At 40.0% G+C, this 16,541-nt stretch overlaps 2 protein-coding genes across 18 annotated transcripts; both read right to left on the bottom strand.

Moving 5' to 3' along the window:
- Positions 1-3,476: 3,476 nt before the first annotated feature.
- Positions 3,477-5,088, bottom strand: LOC133730522 (uncharacterized). Its single transcript, XM_062158099.1, has 2 exons — positions 4,059-5,088; positions 3,477-3,747 (listed from the first exon to the last, which is right to left on the bottom strand). The coding sequence occupies exons 1-2, from the start codon at positions 5,086-5,088 to the stop codon at positions 3,623-3,625; spliced, it is 1,155 nt and encodes a 384-aa protein (XP_062014083.1). The 3' UTR covers positions 3,477-3,622.
- A 6,906-nt stretch (positions 5,089-11,994) lies between these two features.
- LOC133728119 (uncharacterized) lies at positions 11,995-15,770 on the bottom strand. 17 transcript variants are annotated; one of them, XR_009855627.1, is made up of 9 exons: positions 15,488-15,757; positions 15,289-15,404; positions 15,115-15,199; positions 14,922-15,000; positions 14,637-14,752; positions 14,169-14,366; positions 12,666-13,074; positions 12,517-12,584; positions 11,995-12,176 (listed from the first exon to the last, which is right to left on the bottom strand). XR_009855627.1 is itself a non-coding variant. In XM_062155529.1 (9 exons), the coding sequence occupies exons 5-9, from the start codon at positions 14,718-14,720 to the stop codon at positions 12,173-12,175; spliced, it is 351 nt and encodes a 116-aa protein (XP_062011513.1). In that variant the 5' UTR covers positions 14,721-14,752; positions 14,922-14,949; positions 15,115-15,199; positions 15,289-15,404; positions 15,488-15,763; the 3' UTR covers positions 11,995-12,172. The 17 variants fall into 17 exon arrangements, 9 of the variants coding, with proteins under 9 accessions (XP_062011513.1, XP_062011510.1, XP_062011509.1 ...); XM_062155529.1 differs by having other exon boundaries at positions 12,666-12,737; positions 14,712-14,752; positions 14,922-14,949; positions 15,488-15,763; XM_062155526.1 differs by having other exon boundaries at positions 12,666-12,737; positions 14,712-14,778; positions 15,488-15,762.
- Positions 15,771-16,541: the final 771 nt, after the last annotated feature.

The following is a 16,541-nucleotide window of genomic DNA, read 5'->3' as shown; positions in this document are numbered from 1 at the left end:
AACATTAATCAAGGAGTTAGAGTCCCAAAAGGCAAGAAGGAAAGAGTTACAAACTGAATAAAATCTCTCCTTGGACGTTGAAGAAAGGGACGATCTCACATAGGAAGAAGCATAGACGCATTAGAGCTCAAGAAGAAGCAAGACTGCGAAACCACACCAGAAATGATCGATTGTTGGAATTTCCGAGATCGATCGTTGATCCGTATTTTCCAATTTTCTGATTTTTGTTGTCTTCTTTCTCCATGAACTCCTTTGTGTTTTTGATTCCCATTATGTGTAACTAAATTTCCAGTAGTTAGGGGGCAGTTGAAGCCCCTAGACATGATCCATAACATGCTTTGACATTCAATTTGTTTTCCAATTAATAAAGTTGAGGTTTTGTTTACCGATTTCTCATTGATGAATTCTATGTTTGTATGCTTTGGAGGCCTACTTAGTATGCATGCTAGGGTTCTAATACTTTGATTGTTTGATGCCTGGATCAATAGTTGGATTCCTCAAATTGTCTAGAGAAGTAATTGGTAGTTTTAGTCAAATAAGACGAGATATAGAGAATGAATTTTCTGATATCTGATTCATCTCACAGTGGAGGTATATAAAGAAGATTACACGAATACAACAGGTAAGTACTAACTACGAAATAATTACAATATATTCTATTCCTAACGTTAAGCCATGACTCACGCTAACACTCCCCCTCAAGTTGGCGCATACACATCAACCATGCCCAACTTGCTTAGTGAGTCATAGAACGCCTTCCTGGAAACTCCTTTGGTAAGTACATCTGCAAGTTGCTATTCAGTCGGAACAAAAGGAAAGCTAATAATTTTGGCATCTAGCTTATCCTTTATAAAGTGACGATCAACCTCCACATGCTTAGTACGATCATGTTGTACTGGATTCTGTGATATGTCAATGGCTGCCTTGTTGTCACAATACAACCGCATAGTACTTTTGAGTTTGAAACCCAGATCACGTAACAGATTTCTCAGCCATAGCAATTCACACACTCCGTGAGCCATACCTCTATACTCAGCCTCAGCACTAGAACGTGCCACAACTTTCTGTTTCTTACTCTTCCATGTAACCAAATTACCTCCCACAAAGGTAAAGTAACCAGATGTCGACCTCATGTCTGTAATATTTCCAGCCCAATCTGCATCTGTGAAGCCACAAACCTCAAGAATATTGTTGTGTTTAGAAAACAGTACTCCCCTTCCTGGAGCTGACTTTAAGTATTTCAAAATCCGCATAACAGCATCCATGTGACTCTCACTCGGATTATGCATGAACTGACTCACCACACTTACTGCATATGCAATATCTGGTCTAGTATGAGCTAAATAAATCAAGCGCCCAACTAACCTCTGATAGCGAGCTCGATCAGTAGGTACCTGATCTGGATACTCAGCCAAATAATGGTTCTGCTCAATAGGAGTATCAACCGGTCTGCAATCCAACAAACCTGTCTCTGTCAACAAGTCAAGAATGTACTTCCTCTGGCACAGATAGATTCCTTCTCTCCCCCTGGCTACCTCAATCCCTAAGAAGTACTTAAGTTCACCCAAGTCCTTCATCTCAAACTCAGAGGCTAGCTGTCTCTGTAGTCTATCCATCTCAACAGTATCATTGCCAGTAATTACCATATCATCCACATAAATAATTAGAGTTGTTATCTTCCCTTGTTGATGCTTAAGGAACAAGGTATGGTCTGAGTTGCTCTGTCTGTAACCAACCTTCCGCATGAATTGTGAAAATCTTCCAAACCAAGCACGAGGTGACTGTTTGAGACCATACAGAGATTTTCTCAATTTGCAGACAAAATCACCAGGAGAAGCAACTACATACCCAGGTGGAAGGCTCATGTACACTTCCTCGGCTAACTCTCCATGAAGAAATGCATTCTTGACATCAAACTGTCGGAGTGACCAGTTTAAACTAGCAGCAAATGAGAGCAGAACCAGAATAGTGTTCATTTTGGCAACAGGGGAAAATGTTTCATCATAGTCTATACCATACGTCTGAGTAAACCCCTTTGCTACAAGGCGTGCTTTGTACCGATTCACTAATCCATCTGCATTATGCTTCACAGTAAACACCCAACGACAACCTACGCCTTCTTGCCTTGTGGTGGAGGCACAAGTTGCCAAGTATTGTTCTTCTGCAACGCCTCCATCTCTTCCTCCATTGCCTTCCTCCACTTTGGATCCCCCAACGCATCCTGCACTTTGTTAGGTACTGACACAGCAGATATTTGATTCACAAATGATTCATATGACTTAGACAACCTCCTGGTGGACATATAATTGGGTACTGGGTATTTTGATTTGGCAGTAAGAGTAGGTTCATATCTTTTGGCTGATTGACCCCGAGTTGTCCTATTTGGTAACACATATCGCTCCACATTAGACTCACTACTACTAGTACTAGTGGGTGGACATACCTTAAATGAGTGATCTTCAGTACCAGGAAGCCGTGGGTCAGGGGTAGAAGCGTTGGCAGGAGGGGCAGTTACGTCTTCAACTTCAGTTTCAGCCATAGAAACTGGTGCGTGGATGTTTGGAGCTACTGCTTCAAGAGGTGGCGAGCTGATGGTCTCATCTGGATCCGTCAAAATACCTCCTGCCTGTGTGACTTCTTCTTCTCCTCCTTCTGATTCCTCCCCCTTTCCATGATACAGTTCTTCAAAATATGAATTCTCCCCCTGAAGAGCTGTATTTGAAGAGGAGAAATAACTCATGTCCTCAAAGAAGGTAACATCCATAGTGACATAGTACTTCCTGGTAGGTGGATGATAGCACTTGTACCCCTTCTGATACCCTCCGTAGCCAACAAACACACACTTAAGTGCCCGGGCATCCAACTTAGACCTCTGGTTTTTAGGAACATGGACAAAGGCAACACAACCAAAGACACGAGCTGGAAGATTATGAAATGAAGGTAAGGAGACATGAGATGCAAGAACCTCAAATGGATTTTTTCCTTGAAGGACGCTAGATGGAAGACGATTGATAAGATAGGAGGAAACATGTATAGCATCGCCCCAAAGATACTTAGGCATATGAGCACTAAAGAGAAGGGCACGAGCCATATCAAGTAAATGACGGTTTTTCCTTTCAGACACTCCATTTTGTTCTGGTGTTTGTGGACATGTCGTTTGGTGAACAATCCCATGGGTTGTAAAAAACTCTTGGAAAACATGATTAACATATTCCCCCCCATTGTCAGAACGAAGGACTTTAATGGTGCTATGGTATTGTGTTTGAACGAGAGTACGAAAAGTTTGAAAAGCTGGAAAGACTTCATCTTTGGTTTTTAGAAGAGCAACCCATGACAATCTCGTACAATCAACAATAAACAACACAAAGTATCTCATACCCGACACAGTGGGTTCTCTAGATGGCCCCCAAACATCAGAATGAATCAACTCAAAAGGAGCAACACTTTTATTAGAAATACTAGGAGTGAATAAGTAGCACGATGACTCTTGGCCAAAACACATGTTTCACAATGTAAAATAGACTCATCCACACCAATAAACAAAGTAGGCATGGTTTTTCTCATAAGACTAAAAGAGGGATGCCCTAAACGGCGATGCCACAACCAAATTTCACTTAGCTTATCAGAACTCGAAGTCAAAGCGGTGCGGGACTGTGCTCCTGGTTTCTCTCCTGCGTATGTCTGATCCAGATGGAACAACCTGCCCCTCAGATACCCCCGACCGATTATCTCCCTGGTGAGAAGATCCTGAAAAATCACATACAGAGGATAAAAGGTTACAGAGCATTTAGACTCAGTATTCAACTGGGGAACATATATCAAATGGTGAGACAAGTCATGCACATATAACACATTATGAAGTTCTACGGTGGGAGTAATACGAACTGACCCTGACCCTAACACAGGAAAGGCCTCACCATTGGCATTGGTTACATAGGACACTGGTGGGGAAGATAATTCAGTAAAATATGATTTGTCATAAGTCATATGATCGGAGGCACCAGAATCAATAATCCATGTATCAGAACCAACAAAGTTAGAAACCTTTAAAGCCATACCAATTTTACCTCGACCAGCTATAGAGGCTGTAGGAGTAACTCCACCTGCTGTATGATGATCTTGGCCAGCCACTCCATAGAAATCCGGTTCTTGGACCAATTGAACAGCAGCTGCTTTCGCCTTAGGACGATAACCTTGCTTTTTAGGTTTAAGGTGTGGGTTCAACTTCCAACAAGTCTCCCGAACATGCCCAAGGTCGTTGCAATAAGAACATTGAGGACGAGGGCGGTTGGTGAAGCCTTGTGGAGAACCTTGCTGATGAAGTGGGGCTGAACTCTGCTGCTGAAGGAAAGGTGCCGGTGACTTGGCCTGAATGGCTAGGCTAGATACTTCAACCTGTGCATGTTTGACACTCTCCTGTTGAGACTCATCCTTGCGGATGTATGTAAAAGTTGTGTTCAAACTAGGAGGGTCTGTCATTCTGAGCAATTCTCCCTTGGCACTGCTATGCTTCTCATCAAGCCCTCTCAGAAATACATGAACCCTTTCTAGCTCCTTCTCCTTCTGGTACCACACAAGATCTTCCTGATTCTTGATCTTGCAAGGACGCTTCTGATCAATTTCAGCCCATACATTCTTCAGCTTGGTGAAATACACAGCTACTGGTTGCCCATTCTGTTGCATACTAGCAGCTTTACACATCAATTCATGGACCTGTATAAAATCAGACTCGTTGGTATACAAATCCCCCAATGTCTTCCATATCGCCTCAGCAGTTTCACATCCCTCCACCATCTGTAGCACATCATCAGTCATGGCTCGAAATAAAATTGACATTACAAACCCATCATCATCTTCCCACTTAGCATAGGCCTCCACATCATCTTCACTAGGAGCCTTGATTGTTCCAGTCACATGCCCCATTTTGTGTATTCCACGGAGAGAAACTGACATAATCTTTTTCCATGTTCGGAAATTGGTACCAATGAGTTTGGGACCCCCAAAAGAACCACCTTCTGAGCTCTTGACAGAGACCTCAACCTTCTGGACCTCATTGGCCTTAGAACTTTGACTGTCATCACCACCCATTGCAATAGTACAATAGCAAAAAACACACAAATCCCAAAGTATGCAGCGGAAATAAGAAGAACAGATGGCTCCAAAAATAATAACAGTTTTTTTTTTTTTTTTTTGGAACCTGTTGGAATTGACCGAGTTGAGTTGACCGAGTTGAGTTGACTGGGTTGAGTTGAGGCGAGTTAACCGAGTTGAGGTCTGGTCGAGCTGTGGGAGGCGACGAAGTGCAGAATCTGGTCGATCTTTGGAGAGCGATGAGGAGCGACGGCGGCCTGGGATCGACGACGAGAAGCGACGGCGGCCTGGGATAGACGACGAGGAGCGACGGCGGTCTGGGCAGAGCTGCGAAGGGCTGCGAACTGAAGAACCCGATCGACGACAAGGAGCGACGGCGGTCTGGGATCAACGATGAGGAGCGACGTCAGTCTGGGCAGGGCAACAAAGTGACGCAGACGACGGCGACACCGAGAATCGATCGATGCACGATCTGGTGTGATATGAACGGGTCTCGGAGCACGGTCGGGCACTGCAGCTGGCTGGACAGGCTGATCTTTAACGCTGGAGGAAGACGAAGGCAGTCTGGGGAGACGAGGCCGGTCTGAACGACGTCCAAGAAGAAGATGCACTGATTGTTCTTGGACGGATGGTGAGGCTAGGAAGATAACGACAGAATCCCAATAACACCGTTAAGAGATTCAATAACCCTAACAATGGGGTTTTTGAATTAATTCCTCAAATTAAAAAATTAGAAAATAAGAGGCAAAGTCCTCTTGGATCTTTGCTCTGATACCAAGTCAAATAAGACGAGATATAGAGAATGAATTTTCTGATATCTGATTCATCTCACAGTGGAGGTATATAAAGAAGATTACAGGAATACAACAGGTAAGTACTAACTACGAAATAATTACAATATATTCTATTCCTAACGTTAAGCCATGACTCACGCTAACAGTTTTCACTAGCAAGTAAACAAAATCCTAGGTTTAGCAAGGCTCTAAGTTATTTGCGATGCCTAGTGATTGCTCAAACTCTTTTCAAACTTAATGATCTCTGCATGTTTAATCTAATAAACGTACCTTTAGGTTGCATTGCTTGGGAATAGTCTAGGTGTAGAGCACTTCCTGCCTAGCGTACAAAGTAAGAAAGAGTAATAGGTTGTGTTCAAGCGTACCGAGCCAATCTGAGTGTCTTCAACTAAGTTAATTGGTAGTAAGTTGGACAAAGTGTGTTGTGTGTGATTGTTGGGGGTGGATACTTCCTTCCTAGCTAGTTTCATTATCTTGATCTCAACCATTCTCAAATCAGCTTTTCTTTATTTTACCTTCTGTTCTCTTTTTTCCCGTATTTATTTAATATAGTAAACGAACTCCAAAAATTCCCAAATTTTTTGTGCTAGACACTTTACGTGTCTAGTATATCTCTGTAAATTTTCGTATTTTTCTAGGTTGTTTTGGTCAGGTTTTTAGTTTGTTTTTCGACTGCTGTTCAGTAGGAGCTGCAGTCACGTTTTTGTGACTTTTGTTGAAGCATTTAGTTTAACTTAATCCTCTGCGGGAGACCCTTATTTCCCTATATTACAATTGACATATTTGCAGGAGAATAAGGAAAATCAATAGCTTTAAATTTAGCGATCAATTGCTGCAGGCTGCCATTTTTTTACAATATTGTGTACCCTTGAATCAGGAACTTGTCGAGCTTGTTGGAATTCTTCCAACCATGCCAAGCACCCAAGCATGATATCATGTGAAGACTGCACTCTGCCCTCCCACAGCTTGTGGTTTCTATTCTTCCATAGACCCCAAATGATCATAAGAAGTTTCTCAAAAATCTCAGACTTTAGATTAAGAGCTTGCTCCAACATCCACTCTTTAAAGTCCAAATTGGGCAGAATAGATTGTTTCAGACAAAAAGGTGAACCTGAAAGTATCTGTAGAGCAGTAGGACATTTGCAAAAAAGATGAGTTGTGCTTTCCAATTTGTGGTTACACAAACTGCAGTCGAGCTCTCCATCATATCCTTTCTTGAGGAGTTGTTGTCTTGTAGGTAGAAGGTTGTTAACTGCTCGCCAAACACAGATTTGGACCTTACCAGGAATTTTAGCCTTCCATAGACACTTCCAAAGCATTTGAAAAGGGTCACCAGTTGAGGAAGAGGCTAGAACATTACCAAGCACCTGTTGCCTAGCTATCCAATATGCACTCTTTACTGTGAAAAGGCCCCGTTTTTCTAGGATCCAACACAATCTGTCCTGCACAGCTTGGTGTCCTAATGGAATGCATAAAATTTTTCCAGCCACAGTTGGTGTAAATAGCGTATGAACCGAAGCTTGAATCCAAGTTCTAGACTGAGGGTCAATCAAGTCTGCTACTGTTTCAAAAACAGTGCTAGTTGGTTTCTAAATCAAATATTTGGGACAGTTTGGTACCCATTGATCATTCCAGATATTGATTTGAGTGTCATCCCCTATTCTCCAAGAGGTACCTGTTTTGAGAAGAGATCGACTCTCAAGTATGCTTCTCTAGGAATATGATGGTGCATCACCCAAACTAGCTTCCCAAAAAGATCGAGCATTGTGGAAAGTACCTAGCTTTAAAAACTTGAGCTATTAGAGAGCTAGGTTTGGTAATAAGCCTCCAACCTTGCTTGGCTAACATAGCCAAATTATATGCATATATGTTCTTAAAGCCCAAACCACCTTCAAGCTTTGTTAAACAAAGTTTCTCCCAACTCCTCCAATGTATCTTCTTCTTCCCCTCCATGTCACCCCAGAAAAAAGAAGCACAGAGCTTATGTATGTCATCACATAATCTTTTAGGTAGAAGATAACAGTTCATGACATAGGTGGGCATAACTTGGGCAACCACTTTGATAAGAATCTCTTTGCCAACACTACTAAGGATTTTGGACTTCCAATTAACCAGTTTTTTGAGACTTTTTCCTTCAAGTAATGAAACTTTGCTGTTTTTGATTTACCTACCCTCAGAGGCAGCCCAAGATAACAGTCATACTCATCAACACACTTGACATTCAACACTGCAACTAAGTCTTCCTTCAACTGAGGCTGGAGATTGTTACTAAAAACTAAACTGCTTTTAGTAAAATTTACCTTTTGGCCAGAGGCTTTTTCATAAGTATTGAGAATAAATTTGACAGTAGTGCATTCACTCATAGTAGCTGCACCAAAAATGAGGTTGTCATCCGCAAAGAAAAGATGGTGGAGCACTGGCGCTTGTGGACACATTTTCAGACCCTTGATAGTACCATACTGTACTGCTTGAGAGATTAAAGCAGACAAGCCTTCAGCACAAAAGATAAAGAGATAAGGTGAGAGTGGATCACCCTATCTAATACCCCTGGTAGGAATGATCTTTGAAGTGGCTTCACCATTTACCAAGATTGCATAACTAACCGAAGTCACACATCTCATTATCATATTGATCCAACTGGAAGCAAATCCCAATTTTGTAAGAATAGCTTGCAAAAAAGGCCATTCAAGGCGATCATAAGCCTTGCTTATATCAAGCTTTAGAGAGAAGAAACCCTCCTCCTGGGACTTAAGTTTATGCATGAAGTGTGCCACCTCAGTAGCAACTAAAGTGTTGTCTGATATTAGGAGGCCAGAAACATAAGCACTCTGTAGTGGAGAGATGATTTCAGGCAGCCATCTTTTGAGCCTATTAGCCACCACCTTGGAACAAATTATGTAGATGACATTACAGAGGGCAATAGGTCGAAAATGGGCAGCCTCAGTTGGATTTTTAATCTTTGGGATCAAACAAATGTAGGTAAAGTTCGATTCCTCCCAGAGTTCTTCTTTTTCCAAAAAATTCCGGATAGCTAGACAAACATCAAGGCCTAAATATGCCAATATTTTTTATAAAAGAAAGGGGACATACCATCTGGTCCTGGGCTCTTCGAAGGATGCATTTGAAATAGAACGGCTTTGATATCTTCATCGGAGTATGGCATGTTAAGGTCTTCATTCATAGATGAAGTAACTTTCATTGGTGTAGCTTGAAAGATTGTTGATATAGCTTCATCATTGACAGCCTCCGTGCGAAACACTTGTGCATAATACTCAAAGATCATATGCTGAAGTGTAGCGGGTTCTGATTGCCATTCACCGACTGCATTCAACAGACCTTTGATTGTATTTTTATTTTTCCTGTTTGAAGCCTTTCTATGGAAGTATGCAGAGTTCCTATCACCATCTTTGAGCCATAGCGCCCTTGACCGCTGCCTCCAATACTTTTCTTGAAGAGCAAGCAAGTGACTTTGTTTTGCATGAAGCAAGCGTTGTTCTTCATACTACTCAGATGAGAAAGACGGCTTCATGATATCAAACAATTTCTCTTGGACTTCTTTAAGTTCAACTCTTTTTTTCTACACATCTAATTGGTGCCACTGCATGAGTTGTTGGCCGGCAATGTGAATCTTTGTGCCAAGTTGTTGCAAAGCGTTTCCAGTTAGAGGTCTTGCCCAGTTTCTTTGAATAATCTCATGACATGGATCCTCGCCAAACCACCCTTCTTCAAAACGAAATTTTCGAGGGCTGTGTCTAGATGGATGACAATATGTTTTGACTTCCACAAGAATTGTATTATGGTCAGAGTCTGAGGGAGGTAGTGTGATCACTCGACTTAAAGGGTATCGGTCTCTCCACTGTGTTGATTGGAAGCCTCTATCCAATCTTTCCTTCGTAAACTTGTTGGACCACGTAAACCTGCAGCCCACAAAACCCATATCCATCAAACCTGGCGCCATCATTGTTGTCTGAAACAGAGTCATGCATGGCAGCAGTAGCTAGGGCTGGCAAATTCTCCCGAACCAAACCGTACCAACCGCATCCGAGCCGAGCCAAGTGAATTGGTAGCCGAAAACTCGGTAACCGAAGTCTTGGTACGGTACAACCGTACCGACTCCACATACACGGTACGGTAGTGGTTTTGATTTTCATAACATGGTATACCGTACTGTACCGAACTTATGTATAATACTCATATTTTTTTAATATTTTATTCTTCTCTTCTTTCTGACGCGTCTTCACTCTTCTCTTTCTTCTTTCTTTTGCCATCTCTTTCTGTCTCCTTCTTTTTATTTTTTTATTCTTCTCTCTTCTCTTTCTTCTTTCTTCTTTCTTCTTACTTCTTCTTCTTTCTTTCCCCGTCTCTTCTGTCTCTCTTCTTCTTCTTGAAAAATTCTCTCTTCTCTTTCTTCTTTTTTATTCTTCTCTCTTCTCTTTCTTCTTTCATCTTTCTTCTTACTTCTTTCTTCTTACTTCTTCTTCTTTCTTTCCCTGTCTCTTCTGTCTCTCTTCTTCTTCTTGAAAAATAGCAACCTGTAAAGTGCTTCTCTCTGCTCTCTTCCCAGAATCTGAATCAAACTCAGCCTTGGATCTCTCTTTTACTTCAAGTAAGTTTCTTTTCTTGCTTATGTTGATTTTCTTTACTGGGAAGAAAAATCTGGTTTTGGGTGTAGTTGGTGTTGAATAAAGTCTGAAACTTTTGTTTGATTTTAGCAGAGGTTGCAGATCTGAGGTTGCTTCTTCCTTCACCACAATCACTCTTCCATCACTGTGTGTGGTATGGAGGGAGACTGGAGAGACCCATAACCATGTGGGTCGAAAAGTTCTCAGAAGAAGAAAACAGAAGAAGAAGGGATCGGTGATGTACTGGTGACTGGTTTGTGGCCCAATGTCAAACTCGGTTACAAGCCCAACCGTACCGAACCGACCGATTAAATCGGTATACCGACTTCTCGGTATATCGGATTTTGTGGCCGGTAGTGGTATAGTTTTTTGCATACCAGTATAAGTTGGTACGGTACATGGTATCGGCCCGTAAGCTTCGGTACCGAACCGAACCCAGCCCTAACAGTAGCACGAGGTACTCCGCCAAATTTGTCAGCCCTACACCAGACCTTGTTGAAATCTCCCGCCATCAACCAAGGCAGAGAGCAATTTTCTCTTGCTAGGGTTTCAATTAAAGACCATGTGTGGTTTCGATCATCCCTAGATGCGAAACCATATATGCCTGTAAAGCGCCAAGAGATAGGTTCTCCATTGTCAGAAATATCGGCATCAATATGATGGAACAACGATGTGCGCTCATCAACCTTGAGATCTAAACTCCACATTAAAGCTAGCCCTTGACACTCAGGTTGTCTTGCAACACAGATATTGCCAGCAAAGCCAATACGTGAGGTGAGAGTGTCAATGAGTTTTTGTGATGCTAGGGTTTCTGACAGGAAGATGAGGTGAGGTCGTTTTGTTTGGACCATGTCTATCAAATTAAACTCTCTGGGTTTCCTTGTTTCACTACTAGGATTTTTGCCTTAGACATCGGCCAGAAACCGATGTTAAAAAAAAAACCATCAGATGTCTTAGTGGGTGATGTTAAAGATCACGAATAAAAAGACATCGGTCAAAAACCGATGTCCAGTTCAACAATAGACATCGAATAAGCTTATGGAACCGATGTAAAACCGTTATTACGATGACATATTAGTGTGTTTAGATATTGTTAAATCTTCATATTTTGGCATTTAATGCTTAATGAAGTATAGGTCCAACAGCACAACTATGAATTTTAACATCGTTTCTCAAAACACAAACGATGTCATTTAGTATTCAGCACATCAGTTCTCACTATATGGCGATGTCCCGTAACTCCTAGGACATCGCTTATTCAATCTATATTGATGTCCATTCTTATATAAAACATCGATCTCTAGATTATAATTCGATGTACACTAGCTTTTGGGACATCGGTTCTGTCATAATATTTCGTTATCCACTGACTAATGGGACATCAATTTTTTCTTTTAGAACTGATGTATTAGTTCTTATATGACTTCATTTTTTATAGTTATAAACTGACTTGTAACTGTTGCTAGGAAATCTAATGAGAATGCATATCGTAAGTAAATAAATTTTGATTAATATTGATGCTCAAAGTACATAACAACATCCCAAGTATTTCTATGCATAACATGTCGAAATGAAACAAAAATTTAAGTCTAAACGGTACATAATACTAGAAACATAAACGAAAGCAAGCCTCGCCATACTTATATCCCATTTGTTCTTCTGTTTTCACCTGCAAATGAAATGAAATGAACAATTAGCTATAACAAGAAAAATAGAAGGAAAGAATGGAAAGGAGAGGGGAAAGACAAAAAGACATTGAACTTACAAGACATTCCTATCCTAGTATCCATAACACAATCTGTTGGTTAACTTCACTATACCTTTCTGGGATATTTAAGTCCTTAATTATGATTAATCGAGTCAAGGTCAACAATGCTGAACAAGTTACTATAAAAAAACTCTGCAAAGACAGATTACATGCATATAATTGCTGTAATACTGTGACCAAACTGGAAAAAATTTATAAATAAATAAAAGTATGATAAAGCCTAAAGCTAAAACAGACCTACCAATTGGAATGGATGAAAAGTTCTGTTCGAGCACGAGTCATTGCAACATATAATAGGCGTCTTTCCTTCTACAATTTAAATGAGACAGATTACTTGAGGAGAGCGCTATAAAATCATATATATATAGAAATGTTGAGCTTACTACATACCTCAATGGACGCCCCATTCTCTTTTGCACTACCATTGAAGTCATGCAACAAGGGTATCTCACATTCATTTACCTGTTATTGATATGAGCATTAACCATGAGCAGTAAAGAAAACTTCAAATTAAGGACATCTCCATGAGTCAAAGCAAACAGAAAATCTAATGCTGTCATTGCCATATGCACAATCACATTATTGGTTGCAAGTAGATATCACCAAATCAAGATATAGTAACTTCTTTTGCTGTCCGACAATTGAAGCAATAACGACATCATAAAGAATTTGACAAATGTAAGAGCAGGAATGAAGTTTCAAGAGTAGAGTTTACGTCCTGTACAAACAGTCTCCACAAAACTGTCCATGAAGCCTGTTGCATCGGCTGCATTCAGTATGATATCCTAGAGTTTTCTATCTGTAACACAACATTTCAATTCTTGTAAATATATGAAAGTAAACCAAGAAGAAGAAAAAGAAAAACAAGAACATAGTTCCCAGAGATCTCTGTCTTTGACATAGCATTTCAATCCTCGTAAATATAAGAAAATAGACCAAGAAAAACAAAAACAAGAACACTAGCTAGTTGTATGAGAAACGTTCTAAAATGGCAAAAGCTTTTCACCAATTGATCCTAAAATGTCCAATGTACTTGGTTGGAGCAACTCACAAACACCATTGCATATGCATATCTCTATTACAAATCTAGGCAGCTCTCACAACATTGCTAATTACGAATAATCACTTTTCTAAATGTAAACATAGATCTATTTGTAAAAAAGACATCATAAACTAGAATTCCTTTAATTGATCAGCTCCTATAGAATTAAAATTACCAGATTTAATCAGGTAAAATAAATGTCTGGTCATGGGGAGAGAATCTGATAACCTAGTTTTTCACTCATTTCTAAGTAATCAAAATTGCAAAAGCATTAAGATATGTCAACCAAAAAAATTGAAAACCCAAAATTTGAGGGAATAATACCATATCCAGCTCAACTAGGAAAATATTTGAAGTAAGAAAAATATATTACAACTAAGCATTAATTAAAAACAGATACTTTACTTCACCAAAAGAACATAATACAACCCAGAAAAAGTTCACTCTTGACAGCAGCAAAAATGGTACTCAGAAGCTCCTAACAAGGCATTATTATAATGCTTCTGGGTGAAAAGACCTCATAGCAAAATATACAAGTCTACAACTCATTTATTAATACTCAGAACCTAGGACCTAAACCTTTACCTGCCCTCCCCACCAACTACCCACAACTCACCATCAGACCCATTAAAATATCCACCAAAGCCTTGATCAACCAAAAGTACCTAAGCAACCAAAATTAATAGAATCTAGTTCGATGTTATCAAATTCAATTTCCTCTATTGAATTATAATAACCTGTTTGAAATCGCTCATCTAGAAATGTAATTATCAGGTGCAAAGTTAAAAGGCTCCAACCACAGGCAAAATCACAGCCAAAGAATATCAAATATGAGTACACTGCAAACTCACCCTGCAACAAGCTGAACGAAAAGAGTTTATCTTTGATACTGTTGGATCCATGGATTGCATGTCAACTATGTATCTTATATGTAGATGACTCACTGCTGCTCTTGATTTCTCCAATGCTTCTGAGTTAGTACTACATTTCTTCAGCTTGCTCAGCGAGGCGACCTTCTTTTGGTACTCAAATTTCATGACCTCACATGCCTACCCAATAATAGTCAATCCCAAATAAGATCGAATACACAGCTAGCTGATATATAGTAAAATAAATAACACGCTAAGCTGAAGTGTCAAACTGATATATCTAGTTCTGTAATCTGAGGTTGCTGTGTGCCTGTGTATGACATTGATACCAGTATGACAAGAGACCGCAATCAACAATAGCAAACAATTACGGAGACAATTTGACAAGTTAGAGTCATTTAATTATATGAAAGTGCAAATGTATTCCTCTAACCAATTTGACTACCATACCTTCCAAGTTCTGCAACCAACCGATAGAAGGTAAGATAACTAAATGAAAGTATACACCAAGAGATCTTTCCTCACCTTCTGCATATGAATTCTTTGAATTCTTCTCCACAGATGTTCTGCAACCATATCACAAATCTGCATTCTAAATCTCATTTAAGCAGATATCCCCGAATCTCCACCCATTTATAATTCAATTTTCGATCAATTACCAAAAACCCTAAAATTGAAGACCGAAAATTCACAGGACCCAAACAGAAAACAAAGAATTTAGTCACAGTGACTCACCATTAACGCCATTAACTCAGAAGGAAGCTTGTTGTAAGCATATAAACCAAGATCAGAAACCTTGAAAACCAAGATCAACCTGCCCACCATTCACAGGCTCTCAAATCTCAATCTCTAAGACCCAAAATTGAAATTAATCTAATCTCTGTTGACCAATTCATAATATACAGAGAAACAAATTGAAGTTACTGACCTGCTTCAAGCTACAGAAACCTTCATAGGCAGAGAACACATAATCGAATGTCTTGACCAGCGCGAGAACAAGCATGAAGTCTCCTCTGCAAAACCCAAAACCTAAAACTGAACAAAAGCCCAAAACCTTCCAAATCAATCACAAAACAATGAAAAGAATCGAGAGAAAGCAAACCAGAGATGGAGAATGCCCAAAAAGATCAGAAGATGAATTGCAATTACATGGTCACAAACCCAGCAAGCCCGAACTTGCCCAGAAAGCTCAATGAAGAATGCTTGTTTCTCGCAAACCTTTGGAAGAAAATTAAGCAGATCGGTGAATTAAGAACTTGCAAATCCTTTGAAGCCCTGAACTGAACAAATTCGTGAATTACCTATGACACAAAAGCTCACAAATCCCTCGAACTTTGATTCCGTTCACCGTCTTCGAGCAGAGGAGCTGGTCCGAGGCAGAGAAGGAGGAGAGGAGGATCGAGTTCTGGTCGGAGGCGGAGAACGAAGAGGATGAGGGTTCTGGTCGGAGGCGGAGAAGGAAAGGAAAGGGAGGTTGGGTGCTAGTCGAACGGTTGGGGCCTCAGAAGTTTTAGTTGTCCAAATATGTCGAAGTGTGGGAAACAAATTTTCATGCCCCGCGTTTCTTGAAATTTTTTAAACTTAGCCGCTCTACGTTTTCACAAAAATTTGAATAAAAGTTTAGTCACCGGCTATTTTAAAAATCGATGTCAGTTATATGCATACACATCAGAATTTGAGGAATCGATGTTAATGACATTTTTTTACATCACGTGAATTCCTCACTGATGTAATTGTCGTGATGTCTAAGAGCAAAATTCTAGTAGTGTTTGTGATGCCACGACAGTTCCAAACAAGAATGTTTCCTTGCCACATGATGGTAGGAGTGGTGGTGCACGCAATGGCTTAGCGGCAGCGCACGAGGAGCTCGGAGGCGCTTAGGGTTTTTCCATTTACTCAAACTTGACTTGGTAACGGTCTTAGCTATCTTCTTCCTATATAGAGAGCTCTCTATTATTTTTGTTAATTACTTTTTTTTTTGAAGTTATTCTATATAATTTATAAATATTTTTTAATTATTTATTTTTCATTCAATAAATAATATTAGCATATGCCCACACTCCATGTGTGTGGGTGTTTTTTTTTTTTTTTTTTGGAAAAATGACCGGTGCGGTTGCCCTCAAACCTTGATTAAGGAAACTGTAGAATACGGAGGGGGGGGGGGGGGGACAACTGCTATTTCCTAGCAACAACAATAACTACTATTTATTTTATTTTAATTTAATTTTTTTTTAAAAAAAATTGACATTATTGTCTCTGTTGGTGATTTCAGTTTTTAAAGTTTATTAATATTAGAGGGTTATATTCATCAAATTTTTCAGTTTTGGAGAGCAAGCTTGCTTTTCTTAATAATAG

The sequence above is a fragment of the Rosa rugosa genome, chromosome 2 (genome assembly GCF_958449725.1).
Source record: "Rosa rugosa chromosome 2, drRosRugo1.1, whole genome shotgun sequence".
Classification (NCBI taxonomy): domain Eukaryota; kingdom Viridiplantae; phylum Streptophyta; class Magnoliopsida; order Rosales; family Rosaceae; genus Rosa; species Rosa rugosa.
Note: the sequence above shows the minus strand (reverse complement) of the source record. Positions and strands in the feature narration are given on the sequence as shown.

Bases quoted from the DNA above. Each gene is read 5' to 3' on its own strand.
- LOC133730522 (XM_062158099.1), bottom strand. From the start codon at position 5,088: ATGGGTGGTGATGACAGTCAAAGTTCTAAGGCCAATGAGGTCCAGAAG. The intron at 3,748-4,058 runs GTATGGCTTTAA...GTGATTTTTCAG, and splicing joins AGCTGGTCGAGGTAAAATTG to GATCTTCTCACCAGGGAGAT.
- LOC133728119 (XM_062155522.1), bottom strand. From the start codon at position 14,789: ATGAGATTTAGAATGCAGATTTGTGATATGGTTGCAGAACATCTGTGG. The intron at 14,367-14,711 runs GTGAGGAAAGAT...ATTATTGGGTAG, and splicing joins AAAGAATTCATATGCAGAAG to GCATGTGAGGTCATGAAATT. The intron at 12,585-12,665 runs GTATGTAGTAAG...TTTAAATTGTAG, and splicing joins AGAATGGGGCGTCCATTGAG to AAGGAAAGACGCCTATTATA.